This window comes from Neoarius graeffei, chromosome 9 (assembly GCF_027579695.1).
Source record: "Neoarius graeffei isolate fNeoGra1 chromosome 9, fNeoGra1.pri, whole genome shotgun sequence".
Classification (NCBI taxonomy): domain Eukaryota; kingdom Metazoa; phylum Chordata; class Actinopteri; order Siluriformes; family Ariidae; genus Neoarius; species Neoarius graeffei.
The window spans coordinates 41296118-41312761 of NC_083577.1; the positions used below are offsets into that span (position 1 = coordinate 41296118).

Sequence of the window (16644 nt, forward strand, 5' to 3'; positions counted from 1 at the left end):
TTTCCCTTTCCATATAATTTGCAAAAGGTCTTACCACATGAAGATAACCTTTTTAAAAAATCTCTTCTTCATACAAGCTCCACAAAAAATAAAAAACAAAAAATAAAACCCGAACCTTGGGAATCTGTAGTTTCCACAAAACATCTAAGTAATTGTGATTAACACACACAACTAATACCTAAAAACCAAAAGGATATAGAATTTTCTCTCGTCTGTCCACGCGGCAGCCATCTTGCCAATGCTGCCTGCCGGTCATACTTGACCCCATACCAACAGATCTCCAAGATGACATTTTAAACATGGTTAAATGGCGTCTGATAGAACACTGTCAGTGGAAAGCCTCACTGAATGGATGACTGTGAAAGTACAAACTCCGAGAGCTATCAGATTAAACGCTTCCATGCTAAGGTCAAAGGTCAGCACAAAGACATGCATAATGATTTACAATGATTTTTCCCCCCCTCAGAAATCACCTAATCTGTAACAATACATGACATTTGACTGCTGGCACATACAAATACTCATATTAAAAAAAAAAAAAAAAAAAAAAAAAAGATACCAGCTCGTCAGTTCCAAGTATCCGTTAGTGCGATATCCAACATAATATCTCATACAAGCCCATCAACCTGTGTGTAAATGGGTACAAGTCATGAAAATGAAGGGTGGACATGAACATAAGATACAGACAGTACAGAGTTAGCATGTAACAGTATATATGTAGTGTGATGATAAATCATGATACAAATGACAATTTGGATCGAAGAACAAAAAAAAAAAAAAAAGAAAACCACACACACATCAGGCTGCGTAATCTTAGCTTTTCCTAGCTGTAATTCTGTAGGTGGAAGTAACACAGCTCTAATGCCGCCAAAAAAAAAAAAAAACCCTCGATAGAACTCGACGCCAATGGCGTCGATGGGGATGCCTCCGCCCGGTAGACTACACGCCTTATTAAGTTGTGATTTGGGGATGGACATTTGACCTCACAGTAATCTTGACCTGGTGAAATTACTTGTATTAGCCTTGGAGATAGTGTTCACAAGGTTTTCGGACAGACATTTGACCTCACAGTGACCTTGACCTTAAACCTTTTGATCTCAAAATCTAATCAGTTCATGTTTGTCCCAAAGTGCACAAATGGTGAAAGTTTGTTGAAATTCCTTTCATTAGCCTTTGAGGTATCGCATTCACAAGGTTTCGGGATGGATGCACGGACGGACGGACAGACAACCCGAAAACATAATGTCTCCTGCGCCTTACGGTGGCGGAGGCATAAAAAGATTGAAAATGGGAAAGAGCCGTCATGTGATTGTCTGTATAAATAGATGGAACAAGAAATCGGAGCTCTCTTTTTACAATCTGCCGAAAGCTAAAGAGAAGAAAAGGCTGGAGATAGTACAAATGTTTATACAAGTTTATTAAGACCTATTTGTTATCAGCCTTCTTCATTTTTAATCAAAGGAATATTTTAGTTAATAAGCCATTTTATTTTTTCACGGTCCAAATCCTGCGCTCTGATTGGCTGGCGAGCGGGTCCGTATCCTACAATACGGACCTCTGGTGACTCGCTCGTTCACAACAACAAACATAGCATTTTTTGTCAACATTTATTTTTTTTAGATAAGATTTATTTATAAGATTATCAAAAATCTTGTAAATTTTTGCCAGCATTTCTCAGGAAAATATCATTAAATTTTACAGCATGGATAGCGATAACGACAGTGTTCACAGTGAAAGCGAGTTTTACTACCCTGAGGAAGAAGAAATAAAAGAAAACATTTCAGGAGAAAGCTAAAAACCTGTAACTGCTGCTAACGCAGAGCAAAAACATGGCTGAATCCCGAATGACTCCTATTTGTATGAATAGGGGACTACATAGGCGGCAAAATGTAGCTTTTTTCCTGCCATGGAAGTGCCCTTGTTTACCGAGGAGGAAGCCATTTGCATTACAGCCGTGAATGAAGACTCAAAATAGCATTAATTTTACAGCATGGATAGTGATAATGATAGTGTTCACAGCGAAAGCGAGTTTCACTACCCTGAGGAAGACAAAATAAAAGAAAACATTTCAGGAGAAAGCTAAAAACCTGTAACTGTTGCTAATGCCAAGCAAAAACATGGCTGAATCCTGAATGACTCCCATTTGTATAAATAGGGGTCTACATAGGCGGCAAAATGTAGTTTTTCTCCTGCCATGGAAGTGCACTTGTATACCGAGGAGGAAGCCATTTGCATTACAGCCATGAATGAGGATTCAAAATGGCAGCTCGGCTCAGTTTTCCCTTTCAGGCGCTCTCGTTTTCTGTTAGAATTTGGTAAAGAAAAAACATTATTTACCAGCTTAAGGTCGGTCCGTATGGTGAAATACCGTGACCTCGGCCTTGAATACTGACCTTGGCCCAGAGGGCCTCGCTCAGTACTTTCAAGACCTCAGTCACAGTATTTCACCATAAGGACCTCCCAGCTGGTAAATAACATGTATACGTTTTACTCCAACCTTTACAAAATGTGGATAAGTAATTATTGCTGGTTAGACCCTGGTCACACTACAGCTCGCGATGGGTTTGCGAATACTTGGCGATGAAAAATTGTTAGCATCGCCACCAATCGTGCAATATACAGCGAATGTTCTCCAAGCTTCACAAGTTGTTTTTTGGTGTGTCTCCACTTCATGAGTGGCCAAAAATGTCATGAAAAATTTCAGTGCATGCATTGAAATTTGGTAGCGATGTTTTCATCGGCAAACTAAGCAGTGAATACTCGCAGATGAATTTGGGAATACTTACCAAAGCTCGGGGAACCTTCTTCGAGCCTCTTGAGATGCATTTGTCTCGAATCCATGTCCCCGATGCTCATGGGAGCCTCATCAACACAGCGGCTTGGCAGAGCCTCATCTTCGCCGAGACTTAAAAAGTGCATTTACATTCGGGGATCCTTCGGAGCGCGTTGTGCACACTATCGTTATGGGAAACACCAGATGCTGATTTGATCGCAATCAGCATGCGCATATAAGGATGCTGTTTTCACAAAGACTTTGTGGGAGTATTCTGTCAGGTATGCGGCAGTACACGGAGCCAAGTGCAGGAAGAGTGTTGATTAGCAGGTGTGATATTTACAAAAACACAAACGAAAGCAGTCTCATAAACATGGCCAGAAACAAACGTGACAGTGATGATGATACTTCGAAGAACCTCTGTGTCCTGATATGTGCGTGCTGATTGCACTCAAATCAGCATCAGGTGTTTCCCATAACGACCGGGTCCTGGGAGCGAGTGTGGCTGTTCAAGCGCGCGAAAGCATGACCGTCAAGTTTCTTTTAGCTAGCTTGTATATCGCTATGCATCGTCACCAAAACGCCTCATTTTCATCGATAACCCATCGCAAGCTGTAGTGTGACCGTAGCTTTATTGAGAAAATGAAACTTAACAAAAGGAATATTTAAGTTGATAGAGTAAGATATTAAACATTGCATTTTTCTGGTAATACATTTTTTCATTTAACTTTTTTTCATTTAACTTTTATTCAAAAATATCAAACCGTGAACCCAATATCGTGAATCGAATTGTGAACTGGGCGAATCATTACATGCCGAGTACAGAACTGTGCTTTGAGTTTGAGTCCTAATAGTTTACCTGTGTATCCCATGAATTTGCCGGGGATCTCCTGGTTACAGCAGCGGCTGCAGAATATCTGGCCACAGAGCCGGCAGTGGTGGCGCCGGCGGAATGTAGTAAACTTCTCATTACAGTCGTAGCACTCTTTACACTGGCTGTCTGGCATCCAGTACTGCTTCAGATCGCTGTCCTGTCAGCAGCAATTGACACAGAATTAAAGGAGCATTTCGATATACAGCATGTCCATTATTTTGTCGATTACTTTCTGAGCATTTGCTATTCCTAATTGTATTTAAATTTGATGTTAAATCTTGCGACTATTGCCAAGCATAGAAATCCCTGTTTAATTACATTTCCACTGAAAAGCATATCAGGCCCTAAAAAAAAAAAGTGCTTCCTTGTTTGAAATGCTAAAGCCACACATTCATACCTGGCTCTTTCCCTCCATGATCTCCTTGAGTCTCTTCAGAGCAGTACGAAGCTGGACTGCTGTTCGGGGGTCATGGCTCCCAAGGGGAGTCTCTGACTTTCGTCGACCCTCTGGAAACAAATGTACAGAAAATGTGAGCGATGCGCAAAATGTGAGAAAAGATCAGTGAACATGCAATTCAAAAATATTCACACCGCCTCATGCTTACTGTCAATTCAATCTGTCTCATTCACCTCTTTCAAAAAAATGGTCACATACCAACTCATGATCTGATGGGAGCCCTAAAGTAAAAAACAACGGCAGCTATTGTGAGTTGTTTTCAGACCGTGAGTAGTTTTGTGAACACACGAAGCATGAAACAACCGAAAACAACTGCAAACAAAAACAAACAAACAAACAAACAAACAAACAAAGGGGGAACGTGATGGTATAATGCGGCTGTTGCATCTCTCAGAATGTGTTCAGGCAACAAATGGTCTTTAAATAATTATATTGTGACATGCTGTAGAACAGGGGTCTTCAACTGGTGGACCGCAGTCCAGATATGGACCCAGTAAAATATATTTCAAGCGAACGAAGTACTTAAACACTTTTGCAGAGCCGATAAACGTGAATGAACACGGCTTCGGCAGATCCTCGGTTACAGTTTATCCAATCGCATGCATTTACGCAAATTATTTAGCTGATGCTGTTCAACAGACCAAAGACGAGCCAGAGAGAGATATTCAGTCGGAAAGAAGCAAAATTTTCAGACAATATTCAAAGATTTTTTTATTTACTCTCTGGACTGATCAGTGCACTGACGAGTCACAGAAGTAAAGAGAAATTAAAGAAAAAAATTATTTAAAGCAGAATGGACAGAAGTAGGTGGCTTTGTGTCTGCATCAAATTCAAAACAGACGCGTCTCATAGGGCTAGTGTGAAGAAGCAATGTGAAGCACAGACACAAAACAAAGCGGACTTTTATAAGCGAGCAATTTTATGTAACTGGACTTTCACAAATTTTAGTTGAACACCCCTGATAGAAAAGGTTAAGTTCTAAACCACGCGCACGCACACACAAACAGTATTAATAATAAACAACCGTTGGTTGAATTCAAGCATCAATCCACTTCAGAACCCCAGCATATAAATCACACTTTAAAAAAAAAGAAGGACCCTCACCTTCCCACTCCACTGTGAACAGAAGAGAAAAGATGAACAAAGCTTTATATTCCGGCTTTTTCTTTTTTTACTTGAAATAAACTAAAATGCCTGGCAGGATTTCCAGGCCCTGATCCTGACTAGAGGCCCAATATAGAACGCCTCAGTGTGGCCTGCGTGCAGGTGAGACGGCATGCCACATCAGCCATGAACAGAAATATTACTGTAATTTCTGTACAACAAAGTTACCAAGTACAAGATTTGAGTGAAACAGCCTATAATAATTATATATATTTTTTGCGGCCTGGTTTCCATCAAATCCTGCGCTCTGATTGGCTGGTGAGCGGGTCCGTATCCTACGATACGGACCCCAGTTATGGACCTCTGGTGACTCGCTCGTTCACAACAACATACATAGTAGCATTTTTTTGTCAACATGTATCTTACAAAAAAATAAATAAATAAAACAATGCAATGACAGAAAATGTACTTTTAATACTCAAGTAGTTTTAAAAGCAAGTACTTCAGTACTTAAATTAAAGTAAAAATTTGACTGGACAACTTTCACTTGTATCGGAGTAACATTTAACCAGTGGGATCTGTACTTTGACTTAAGTCAAGTTTATTTCTATAGCGCTTTTAACAATAAACATTGTCGCAAAGCAGCTTTACAGAATCTGAACGACTTAAAACATGAGCTAATTTTATCCCTAATCTATCCCCAATGAGCAAGCCTGTGGCGACGGTGGCGAGGAAAAACTAACTCAGATGACATGAGGAAGAAACCTCGAGAGGAACCAGACTCAAAAGGGAACCCATCCTCATTTGGGCAACAACAGACAACATGACTATAACATTAACAGTTTTAACATGAAGTCAGTTTCGTTGATGTTATAAACTCTTCACTGATGGAAACTTGAGTGCAAAACTGTTCATGACAACTGCAGTCCTAAAGTTAGCAAGTCAGCTGTAGTCCTCAGCCATAAAAGCATTACTGTAAGTGTCCAGAGCAGCTTCCAAGTGTGACTTTCAACTGTCCGCATGGGGCCGTCCTGCACAGGAGCGATGCGATGAGACTCCAGCCAGACATAGGGCATCAGGATGGATCAGGCAGGTCCGAGGAGCAGAAGTAATAAACTTGGGTACTTCATCCACCTCTGTTATAGAGAAATAGTCCGAATCTCTCGAGCAATCAGCACGCAAGATTTCCTATAATCACCTGTGTATTTATACTAATTAATATTATTCAAGATTCTGCACCATTTCTAGCTCCCTATTCAAATATAAGCAAATATGTACAATATTGACCATGTTCAATGTTTGTGCTTTGTACAGAAGGTCAGATTTTCCTCATGTTTAATCTCCTCTATTGAAGTATGTGTTCAGATGACACTCTGATGGATTTGATCTGAAATGGATCATAAGGTTTTGCACAAACTTGTGGAGTCCATGCCAACTCGAATGCACACTGTCATTAAAGCAAAAACAGGACAAACAAAATACTAAAGTCTGAAATTCATGTAAATTTTTAAAAATATCCTACTCAAGTTGTCAATAACATAATTTGCAAAAGGATAATTGTATTAAATAAAACAAACAATGCAAAACAGAAGCCACCAGTGCTCTCGGATGTTTGGACCCCACTGTATATATCCAATACCAGTCACAAATTTGGACACACCATCTAATTAAATGGTTTTTTCTTTACTTTTTTTTTTAAATTAATAAAAGACACACTTCATGTCTTAAAGTAATGATGGATGTTTCTCTTTACTTAGTTGAGCGGTTCTTGACATAATATGGATTACTACAGTTGTGGATGGAATAGGGATATTTATACTGTATTTTTATTATTTACTATTTGATCTCAAAATGCATTAAGGCAGCAAGAAATCACGCTAATTAACTTTTGATGAGGCACCTGTTAATTGAAAGCATTCCAGGTGACTACCTCATGAAGCTGGTCAAGATAATGATAATAGTGTGCAAAGCGTCATGAAGGAAAACGCTGGCTATTTTGAAGAATCTAAAATATGAAACTTATTGGGTTTTTTTTTTAAGTTTACCACATAATACCATTTATTTTTTTCGTGGTCTGGTTTCCATCAAATCCTGCGCTCTAATTGGCTGGCGAGCGGGTCCGTATCCTATGGTACGGACCCCAGTTACGGACCTCTGGCGACTCGCTCGTTCACAACAACAACAACAAACATAGTAGCAATTTGTCAACGTTTATCTTTTTATAAGATTTTTATCAAAAATCTTATAAGTTTTTGCCAGTATTTCTCAGGAAAATAGCATTAATTTTACATCATGGATAGCGATAACGACAGTCTTCACAGCGAAAGCGAGTTTTACTACCATGAGGAAGACAAAATAAAAGCAAACATTTCAGGAGAAAGCTAAAAACCTGTAACTGTTGCCAACGCCGAGCAAAAACATGGCTGAATCCTGAATGACTCAATTTTGTATAAATAGGGGACTACATAGGCGGCAAAATGTAGTTTTTTTCCCTGCCATGGAAGTGCACTTGTATACCGAGGAGGAAGCCATTTGCATTACAGCCGTGAATGAGGATTCAAAATGGCGGCTCGGCTCAGTTTTCCCTTTCGGGCGCTCTCGTTTTCCGTTATAATTTGGTAAAGAAAAAAATAAACATTTACCAGCTTAAGGTCGGTCCGTATGGTGAAATACCGTGACCTCGGCCTTGAATACTGACCTCGGCCCAGAGGGCCTCGTTCAGTACTTTCAAGACCTCGGTCATGGTATTTCACGATACGGACCTCCCAGCTGGTAAATAACATACATATATGCTCCATGTTATTTAATAGTTTTGATGCTTTTAGTATTGTTCTACAAGGTAGAAAAAAAGAGTCAAAATACAGAAAAAAACATCTAAGTAGGTGTGTCCAAACATTTGATTGACAATTTTATATATAAAAGTTTCACATTTTGTTTCACCATCACCATCCTTGGAGGCATTTTAACACAAGTCTCTAAAATGGCACTTCACAGCCACCTACTGGTGAAAACGTGGCCATGTGCCACCCATTGGCTCTTTACTAGCAAGAGTAAACAGCCTGTAGCAGGTGGGTGCCATTGTCTTCAGGAGGTTTTGTAGCTCTAAATTTAAAAAAAAAAAAATAAATAAAAAAAAAAATAAAAAAAAAGATATAGGAGTCTAGTTCCAATATCTATGTGAGAAAACAAAAAACCCACACACGTTTGTATGTTGCAGTTTTCCAGTTACTCTTTCAGTCAGAAAATGTTCAGCTCACTCACTCAGTGCTGTACATATTTCTAAAATGATACAAATCTCCAAAACTTGTATTCTCAACATAGTTATGTTTAACTACAATGTGCTACTCCAGGGGTTTTCAAAGTGTGGGAGAGTCAGCCCCCCCTCGGAGAGCAAATAAACAACCGCGCCCCCCCCCCTTACAATTTTTGTTGTTGCTATACTTAATGTTCCATTCGTATTTTTAAAAAATGGTTGTTGTACACATTTTTTTCTTTTTCACATTTTAAACATCTGTGCTTTTTAAAACATCTTGTTTTACACATTTTAAACATCTCATAGCATTGTTAGCGAGCACCTCTTGGCAGACAACACACTGTGGCAGTGGAGCATCTTCAGATCCAGTCCATGAAAATCCAAACTTTAAATAATCGTGGTCATACTTCCTTCTTTTTCCAGTCCCCCAGGATTCCGCGGGCCTTTTTTGTGATTGTTGCGGCTAAAATGTCTGATGTTGCGGGGGTTTTCCAAAAAAAATTGCAATGAAAGTTGCGGTGTTTTTTAGGTTTTTGTTGCGATTACATTGCAGGAGGAAGTGAAAGTTGCGAGAAATTGTTGCGATTTTCTCTTTTTGTGATTAAAATTGAGTGATATGTTAAATATTAAGTTATTACTGAAAAACTATTGATTAAAAAAACAAAGACACTGAGAAATGGTCCTATAAACAACTTTACCAATATAAAAGATTACCAGGACTACAAAAATGCAGAAAAATCGGCTTTACTTATCCAAATGTTCCTGTTGGTTCAAAAGTTAAAGTGCAGAGAACCTCACGGCACAACATGAAGTTACCTTAAAATAGAATATAAATGCCTCAGCTTTCATATAAGAAAAAAACTATTAATACTAGTACTGTGTACAGTCAGTCTCTCCTGAAGACTAAATTAAACAATAATTATAAACTAATTAAATAAATGGCTCAGGCTTCATAGAAGAAAAAAAACAATTTGAACAGAATCTCACAGTATGATGCTGAAGCTGCCTAAACAATAGAAAATAAAATACCATTTTGGCAAAAATGTTGGCATCCATTAATTTCTTGCATTAAGTAAAAAAAAAAAAAAAAAAAAAAAGTGCACACAGTCCTTCACTGTAAACATAACACACTGCTTCTCTTGAACACACGGAAGTAAGGCGGAAGGTAGTTTGTCGACGTCACCTCAAGACGACGCCAATGATTGGTCAAATTTGCGGGAACGTTGCGGTGATTGGATATAATTGCAACACCGCCCTGAATTCGCGGGGATTGGTTGAATTTGCGCTGAAGTTGCAAATCGCAACATCCTGGAGGCTCTGTTTTTTTGCTTGGCCCAGACTTTGTCTCCTCACTCACTGTAGTTTTAGGTACTAAAAATCGATCCATTTTGTCTCTCACGTTGCGCCCCCCCTGAAGAACTCTGGCGCCCCCCAGGGGGGGCGCGCCCCACACTTTGAAAAGCCCTGTGCTACTCTAAAGAAAAGCAGGACCAGAGGGACATATTTGCTCGCAGAATCTAGAAATTCTCGAGCATACAAGCTAGCATCGAAAGTATTATTCTCCTGAATATTGATGTAAGGGAGGAGCTGTATTACATAAGTCCTGAGCTAAGATTTGAGAAATAAGTTTATATACCGTACCGACTTATTTAAGAACATCTTAAGCCTCACTCACAACCTGCTGTAAGTGTTTTGGACACGCACGGGTCACAGGGTTTGGTAGCTCGCAGCCGTGCCGCAGGGTCGCAGTGAAGAAAGTTTGGGGGAGGAGTATAAGCAAAGTACTTGTCAAGTACAGGTTGCACGCCTGACTTCCTCGAGGCGTGGGAAAAATTGTGCCGTCAACCCGTGAAAAGCGTATATCTGACGCACGTGACTTGCATTTTACCAGTTTCCTGCGCTACAAGTACGGGCCGTACTTGTGAAGCATGTGTGACGCACGTGACAAATCACTCATGACTTGCGTGTGATGTAAGCCAGGAGTGGGTATAAAAGCAACGTGTCTGCAGCATTCTGCATCTGTCTTTCGACTGAAGAACACGGGATATTTTGCGGGAAAAATTTTCCAGTTTAAAAAGTTTAGAAAATGGGACCCAAGAAGAAGTGAGCAAAAGTGAAGTAACCCAGCCTGAAACGGAGGAGGAAGAATTTGATGATGATGGACACGGTCAGGGAGAAGTATGCCTTCAAGCCAGCAGAAGGCCCAGCACCCCACCAGAGGGATTTTCACAGGTAAATACACATGCTTTAAAACATTCATTTCGGTATCTATAGGCTTATGTAATTAATATGCTGATTTTCATGTATGTTTCAGCTAACGATGCCCAGAACTGAGGACACTGCAATCCCATCATCGCTGTCAGGCCATTGTGCCATGCTCAGTGATAAGGACATCCCGACACCCTGTCCTACCACTCAGCAGGAGTAGGAGCAGGACAGCAGCTCAGAGTCAAAGTGTGTTTCAGTGCTCAAACTGTTGGGCTATTTAGTTGGGATTTTTTACAACCTAATAAAATATGCGTTATTCCCTTATACTCATGTTTTATTATTTGACGTTCACATGGTAAATTAACATGTACTCAAAAACAGCAAATGAGGTGGTGGTCTTCCCTTCTACAATACTACATGATCGGTTCCTTGGTTCCTCCCCCAATATATATACCCAGTGTCGCGTGCGGGTCGTGTGCGCTGCATGCACGCCACACATAGAGGTAGAAAGTGAGATGTACTTCTGTCTCGGGGGCCACACAAATAGCAAGTGTGGAATACTTGTGTAGTACTTCTGAGGCACGTCACTCGTACAATGACCGTGCGTCACTTGTGCGTCTTACTGTCGTCGCAAAAAGCCCCTACTAGCCGTGCTGCTGACTTGGTTCAGGCGTACAAAAAGAGTACGGGTCCTGTATGTAGTGTTTGTGTTCTTGATTTGTCACAAGACCTGTAGAATTTGCATGTGCAGGACCAAAAGTCTCCATGGGCAGTCTGCGACCTTCTACGGCGCTGAACACACACACACACACACACACACACACACAAGTCTCAAGCACGGTTTTGCCAAATATTTTTTCGTAGACCGCCCGTAGTAGCACGTATGGCGGGTTGTGAGTGAAGCTTTAAATTTAAGAAAATCCGAAACCACAAAGCCAATAATTCATTGTTTTGTCATGTAGATGACAAAATGTAAATTCTAGCAAAGAAATAAAAAAATAAAATTATTTCATTGCAAGGGTTTACAAACCTTGGATGAAAAAGGTAAACGCATTTTTAATTTAGATCAGTAAAAATAGACTGCAAGTGGAAAACTGTCCTGTGGTTGAATTGAAATTTGAAACTCTTTTTAGAAAATCATGGACACCACGTCCTCCAGGTTAAAGAGAAGAGGGACCATCTGGCTTGTTATCAGTGCACAGTTCAAAAGCCAACATCTAACTGTGAGGGTGTATTAGTGCACAGGACATGGGTAGCTTGTACATCTGGAAAGGCATCATTAAATGCTGAATGATATATTCCAGGTTTTGGAGCAATATGCTGCCATCCAGACAATTTTTTTTTTTTTCTGGGAAGGCCTTCCTTCTTTCTGCACATATTAAAATTGCATGGATTCATAGTTTAAAAATTAAAAAAAAAAAAGTCCAGGTGCTTAACTGGCCTGCCTGCAGTCCAGACCAATTTAAACCATTTGGCACATTATGAAGTGCAAAATACAACAAAGACCACCACAAACTGTTGAGTAATTGAAATTGTATATCAGGCAAGAATGGGACAACATTTCTCTTAAAACTAAAGCAATTGGTCTCCTCAGTTCCCAAACGTTTACAGTGCGTTGTTAAAAGTAGAGGTGATGCAACACAGTGGTAAACATGCCCCTGTCCCAACTTTTTTTTTTTTGAAACGCATTACTGACATCAAATTCAAAACAAAAGTCATCAGGAGACGACATATACCCCCCCCGCTCCAAATTTTCCTAAGTTGAATTGGTTGTCATGGAAATATGGGGGGGAGGAAAAAAAATTTCACAGAAATGCCAAATTGTCAAAAGGCAAAACTCCTCTAATCACTTAACATAACTTAGGTTTTGTGAAAAATTTCCTAATAGTTTTGAAGTTATGCTCCGGAAACTAAAACGTTTACAGACGGACAGACAGAGCAATAGCTATATCCCCTCGCATTATATGCCAGGGGGGGATAATGAGCATGTGTTTTTCAAAAAACAATAAAATCTCTCAGTTTCAACATTTGACACTGAAGTTCCATACTGAACATCAAACAAAACTCAAAAAATAAACTCAAATATCGTGCTCCGAGTACAAATTACGTGAGCAAACCCGAGATTGTGACATCACTTCTCCACCATATGACTTACCGAGGCTGAGATCTAGTGGATACACTGCTTCTAAATTCTTGTAAGCAACCCTGAAGATGCCCGAGTCTCAAGTGTTTGGCTGTAAAAATAAGCCCGATCACTGAAGCAGTGAAAAACACACACACACACACACACCCACCCCCTTTGGGAGCATTTTGCTGCCTATAAATGCTACATCGCCAGCTACATACTGGTTTTTTCCCCCCCTTTCAAAAATTTAATTTTCCATGTATTTTTCTGTGAGACGCTTTTGCCTGTCATTTGTTTTTCTCAGTGAATAATCTTTAGACAGCAAGAATGGCACTGCTATGAAAATGTATATAGTTTATTCGTATCTGTGTCAGTACTGCATATGTGTTATCTAGCAGAGTTAGATTTACACTTCGTAAAAGTGAAGTCTGTTGATTCACATATTTTGTTGACAGCTTTATAAAAAAAAAAATTTCACATGGTTACAGAATTTCTGCTTTGATTTTTAGCATTCGAAGCCTTTGTCATATATACACACACACACAAACACTGAAATTCCTTTTCTGCATTTAACCCATCTGAAGCAGTGAACACACACACACACACACACACACACACACGAGAGCAGTGCGCTACAGCACCAGGCCTTTCAATTACATGAAACCTGTGACCGATAACGTCGTAGGCGCCCAAATTAAGGTCAAGCGCCCAAAATATGCTACCAAGTGTGTTAAAATGTTGACTAAATAAACTTGGATGCATAAACCCCAATGTCTTGACTTTCTTCTTTAAAAACACCGAAATTAGCGAGAATTAGCATGTATTTCTCGTAATTGACGCGAAATCCGCACCACTCCCATGTAGTCCGACGAACTCAGAACTAGCCGTAAGCCTCGCGCAGAGCACGAATTCTCCATCAACGGTGATCGGCATGCCATGATTTTGTGGAGGAGCGAGACTCGTGTACCAATGACCAGAGCGGGATTTCCACATTAGGTAAATCATTTTTATATTGTTTTATGGCGGTTGGCAAATAGCTTTTAGGTGCATTACCGCCACCTTCTGGACTGGAGCGTGAACCAGAATGTTTCCTACACTATTGTGCTAATTTCTCCTCATAATTCCTGTATCATTTAAAGGCGTCACGCAGTGGCGATAAAAGTCGCATTATTCTGCACCAGAATGCTTTCAAGATTCGAAATAAATTGACCGTCGATTTTTCAAAAGCTTCCCGCGGTTGTAATCGGTCCTTATTTGATCATGCCCATCACTTGAAATTTCCCGCGTTCGCAGCGCCCCCTCTCGGTCAATGGAACAGCTGCGTGACGTCATACCAGTAACTACTCGGTGCAGTTGCAATGACGGACACACCAGAAAATAGGAGCGATGCTGAGGAAATTAGCTTTGATTTTACCGATACAGAAGAAGAAAATGGCCCACAAGTAGAGATTTTGACAGCTGAATGTCCTGGTGGTATCCAGCCTTACAGATTTGAACCTGAGCGCTCATCTTCAGAAGAAAATGAGGACAGTTCTGACGACGACAGAAACGAAGAAAAGAGAATGAAGACCGGCGACTTGAAGACTTGTTTTGGTTGGTTTCTCTGACTAAATCACTAGTTATGTGTATTTTTAAAGACCATTTTCACTTGAATTAGAATGCTGTGTGATTAATCTATGATTATGTGTAATACTGATAGCTGTAGGGGGTGAAAGTATAGCTAGAAAGATTGAATTCTAGCAACTTGACAGCTTGCGATCTCGCGAAATGCAGTGGGCCTTCTGATACAGTAGACCCCTTGATATTCCAGTTTTCATCATTTTCCTTTTATTGCGGTTGATTTTAACTTGATATTCAGTATGTTATAGGCTGGGAGTATTGAGCTTTGTATTGTATTGTTTAGTAAACGTACAATCGTCAGTAATAAGTGATAATTATTAGTTAAAGGCAGCTCTGTGGCATAAATCTTTCAATTAATCTTCTGTCATCCATTTGCTAAAATTATGTGCCACATGTGTTATCAAGACAACACTTCATGTGACAAAGAAAGATATGACAAATACATAAATGTATGAAAATCATTTTGTACAATTAATGATTGATACATAGAAACACTTAAAACATGTGTGTGGCAGCGGGGGCGTGGTCAAGTGCCGGTCTGTGACAGGAGGGCGGAGCCAGGGAAGGTGAGTGGCAGAATCATTACACCTGACGGTAATTAACCTGTGTTTTGTGTGTTTTCCCAGTAACCGCGCCCTATTTAAGGAGGCAGAGGGAGAACAGAGAAGAGCTTATCCCGGGACAAGAACACAGTGTGTGTGTTTCGCTATCAGATTAAAACTGGCGGTTATACTGAAAAGTCTGGCAATAAAAAGCCTATTTGCATCTGAAGCGTTGTACTGCCATCCTCTGTGCTCCACCCACACTTCAGAGAGCTCTACAGTGGTACCAAAACCCGGGACAAGGTGGAGCACCAACCTCACAGCCCCATGGAATCCTCCCCGTTCGCGGACCTGGTCCACGCCCTCGCCACGGCTCAGCGAAGCCAGCACCAGGCGCTCGTCACGCTCCGAAAGGAGCAAGAGCGGCGCTTCGAAGCCCTGGTGCTGGCCCAGCAGGAAGATCGCGAGGCGTTCCGGCATCTCCTCGCGTCGGCGGGGTCCACCAGCGCCCCGGCCGCGGGCCCGCAGGACGACCCCGAGGCGTTTCTCACATTGTTCGAGCAGGTCGCCGAAGCCTCGGGGTGGCCGATGGAGCAGCGCGCGGCGCGCCTCCTCCCCCTCCTGACGGGAGAGGCGCAGCTGGCCGCGCTATAACTCCCCGCCGACTGGCCTACGCGGACCTTCGCCGGGCTGTCCTCCAGCGCGCGGAAGCGCTGGCGCTGTTGTTCTGGCGTGCGCCCCACGCGCTGGAGGACGGCCCGGTGAAGGTCCGCGTAGGCGGCGCGCCGCGCGCTGCTCCATCGGCCACCCCGAGGCTTCGGCGACCTGCTCGAACAATGTGAGAAACGCCTCGGGGTCGTCCTGCGGGCCCGCGGCCGGGGCGCTGGTGGACCCCGCCGACGCGAGGAGATGCCGGAACACCTCGCGATCTTCCTGCTGGGCCAGCACCAGGGCTTCGAAGCGCCGCTCTTGCTCCTTTCGGAGTGTGACGAGCGCCTGGTGCTGGCTTCGCTGAGCCGTGGCGAGGGCGTGGACCAGGTCCGCGAACGGGGAGGATTCCATGGGGCTGTGAGGTTGGTGCTCCACCTTGTCCCGGGTTTTGGCACCACTGTAGAGCTCTCTGAAGTGTGGGTGGAGCACAGAGGACGGCAGGACAACGCTTCAGATGCAAATAGGCTTTTTATTGCCAGACTTTTCAGTATAACCGCCAGTTTTAATCTGATAGCGAAACACACACTGTTCTTGTCCCGGGATAAGCTCTTCTCTGCTCTCCCTCTGCCTCCTTAAATAGGGCGCGGTTACTGGGAAAACACACAAAACACAGGTTAATTACCGTCAGGTGTAATGATTCTGCCACTCACCTTCCCTGGCTCCGCCCTCCTGTCACAGACCGGCGCTTGACCACGCCCCCGCTGCCACAGTGTGTTTTTAAAAAAAAATACATTTTTTCTATCAATACCTAGCCATGACCTTGAAATCAGATCCATTGATAACAACAGTCACAAATAGTGTTCAGTGTTCGTTGTTACAGCCAAACACAATACACCGATTAGGCATTTTGTATCACAGAATATTAATACATCATTTCATAGTGTTTTGAGTGTTCAAAACTATCCACAAACTGAATAAATCCACAAAATCCGCAATGTAAACAACTCTGGTAAACGCACGCTATAGAGAAAACATGG

At 41.7% G+C, this 16644-nt stretch overlaps 1 protein-coding gene across 5 annotated transcripts in view; it reads right to left on the reverse strand.

The window, feature by feature from the left end:
- The window catches only part of pikfyve (phosphoinositide kinase, FYVE finger containing), a 70560-nt gene that overhangs the window by 34552 nt on the left and 19364 nt on the right, over nucleotides 1-16644 (reverse strand). For all 5 annotated transcript variants that reach the window (XM_060929517.1, XM_060929519.1, XM_060929515.1 and 2 more), the window contains exons 5-6: nucleotides 4045-4154; nucleotides 3633-3804 (exon numbers count right to left, since the gene is read on the reverse strand). In XM_060929517.1, the coding sequence (XP_060785500.1) occupies nucleotides 3633-3804; nucleotides 4045-4154 (282 nt within the window). The remainder of the gene's footprint in view (nucleotides 1-3632; nucleotides 3805-4044; nucleotides 4155-16644) is intronic.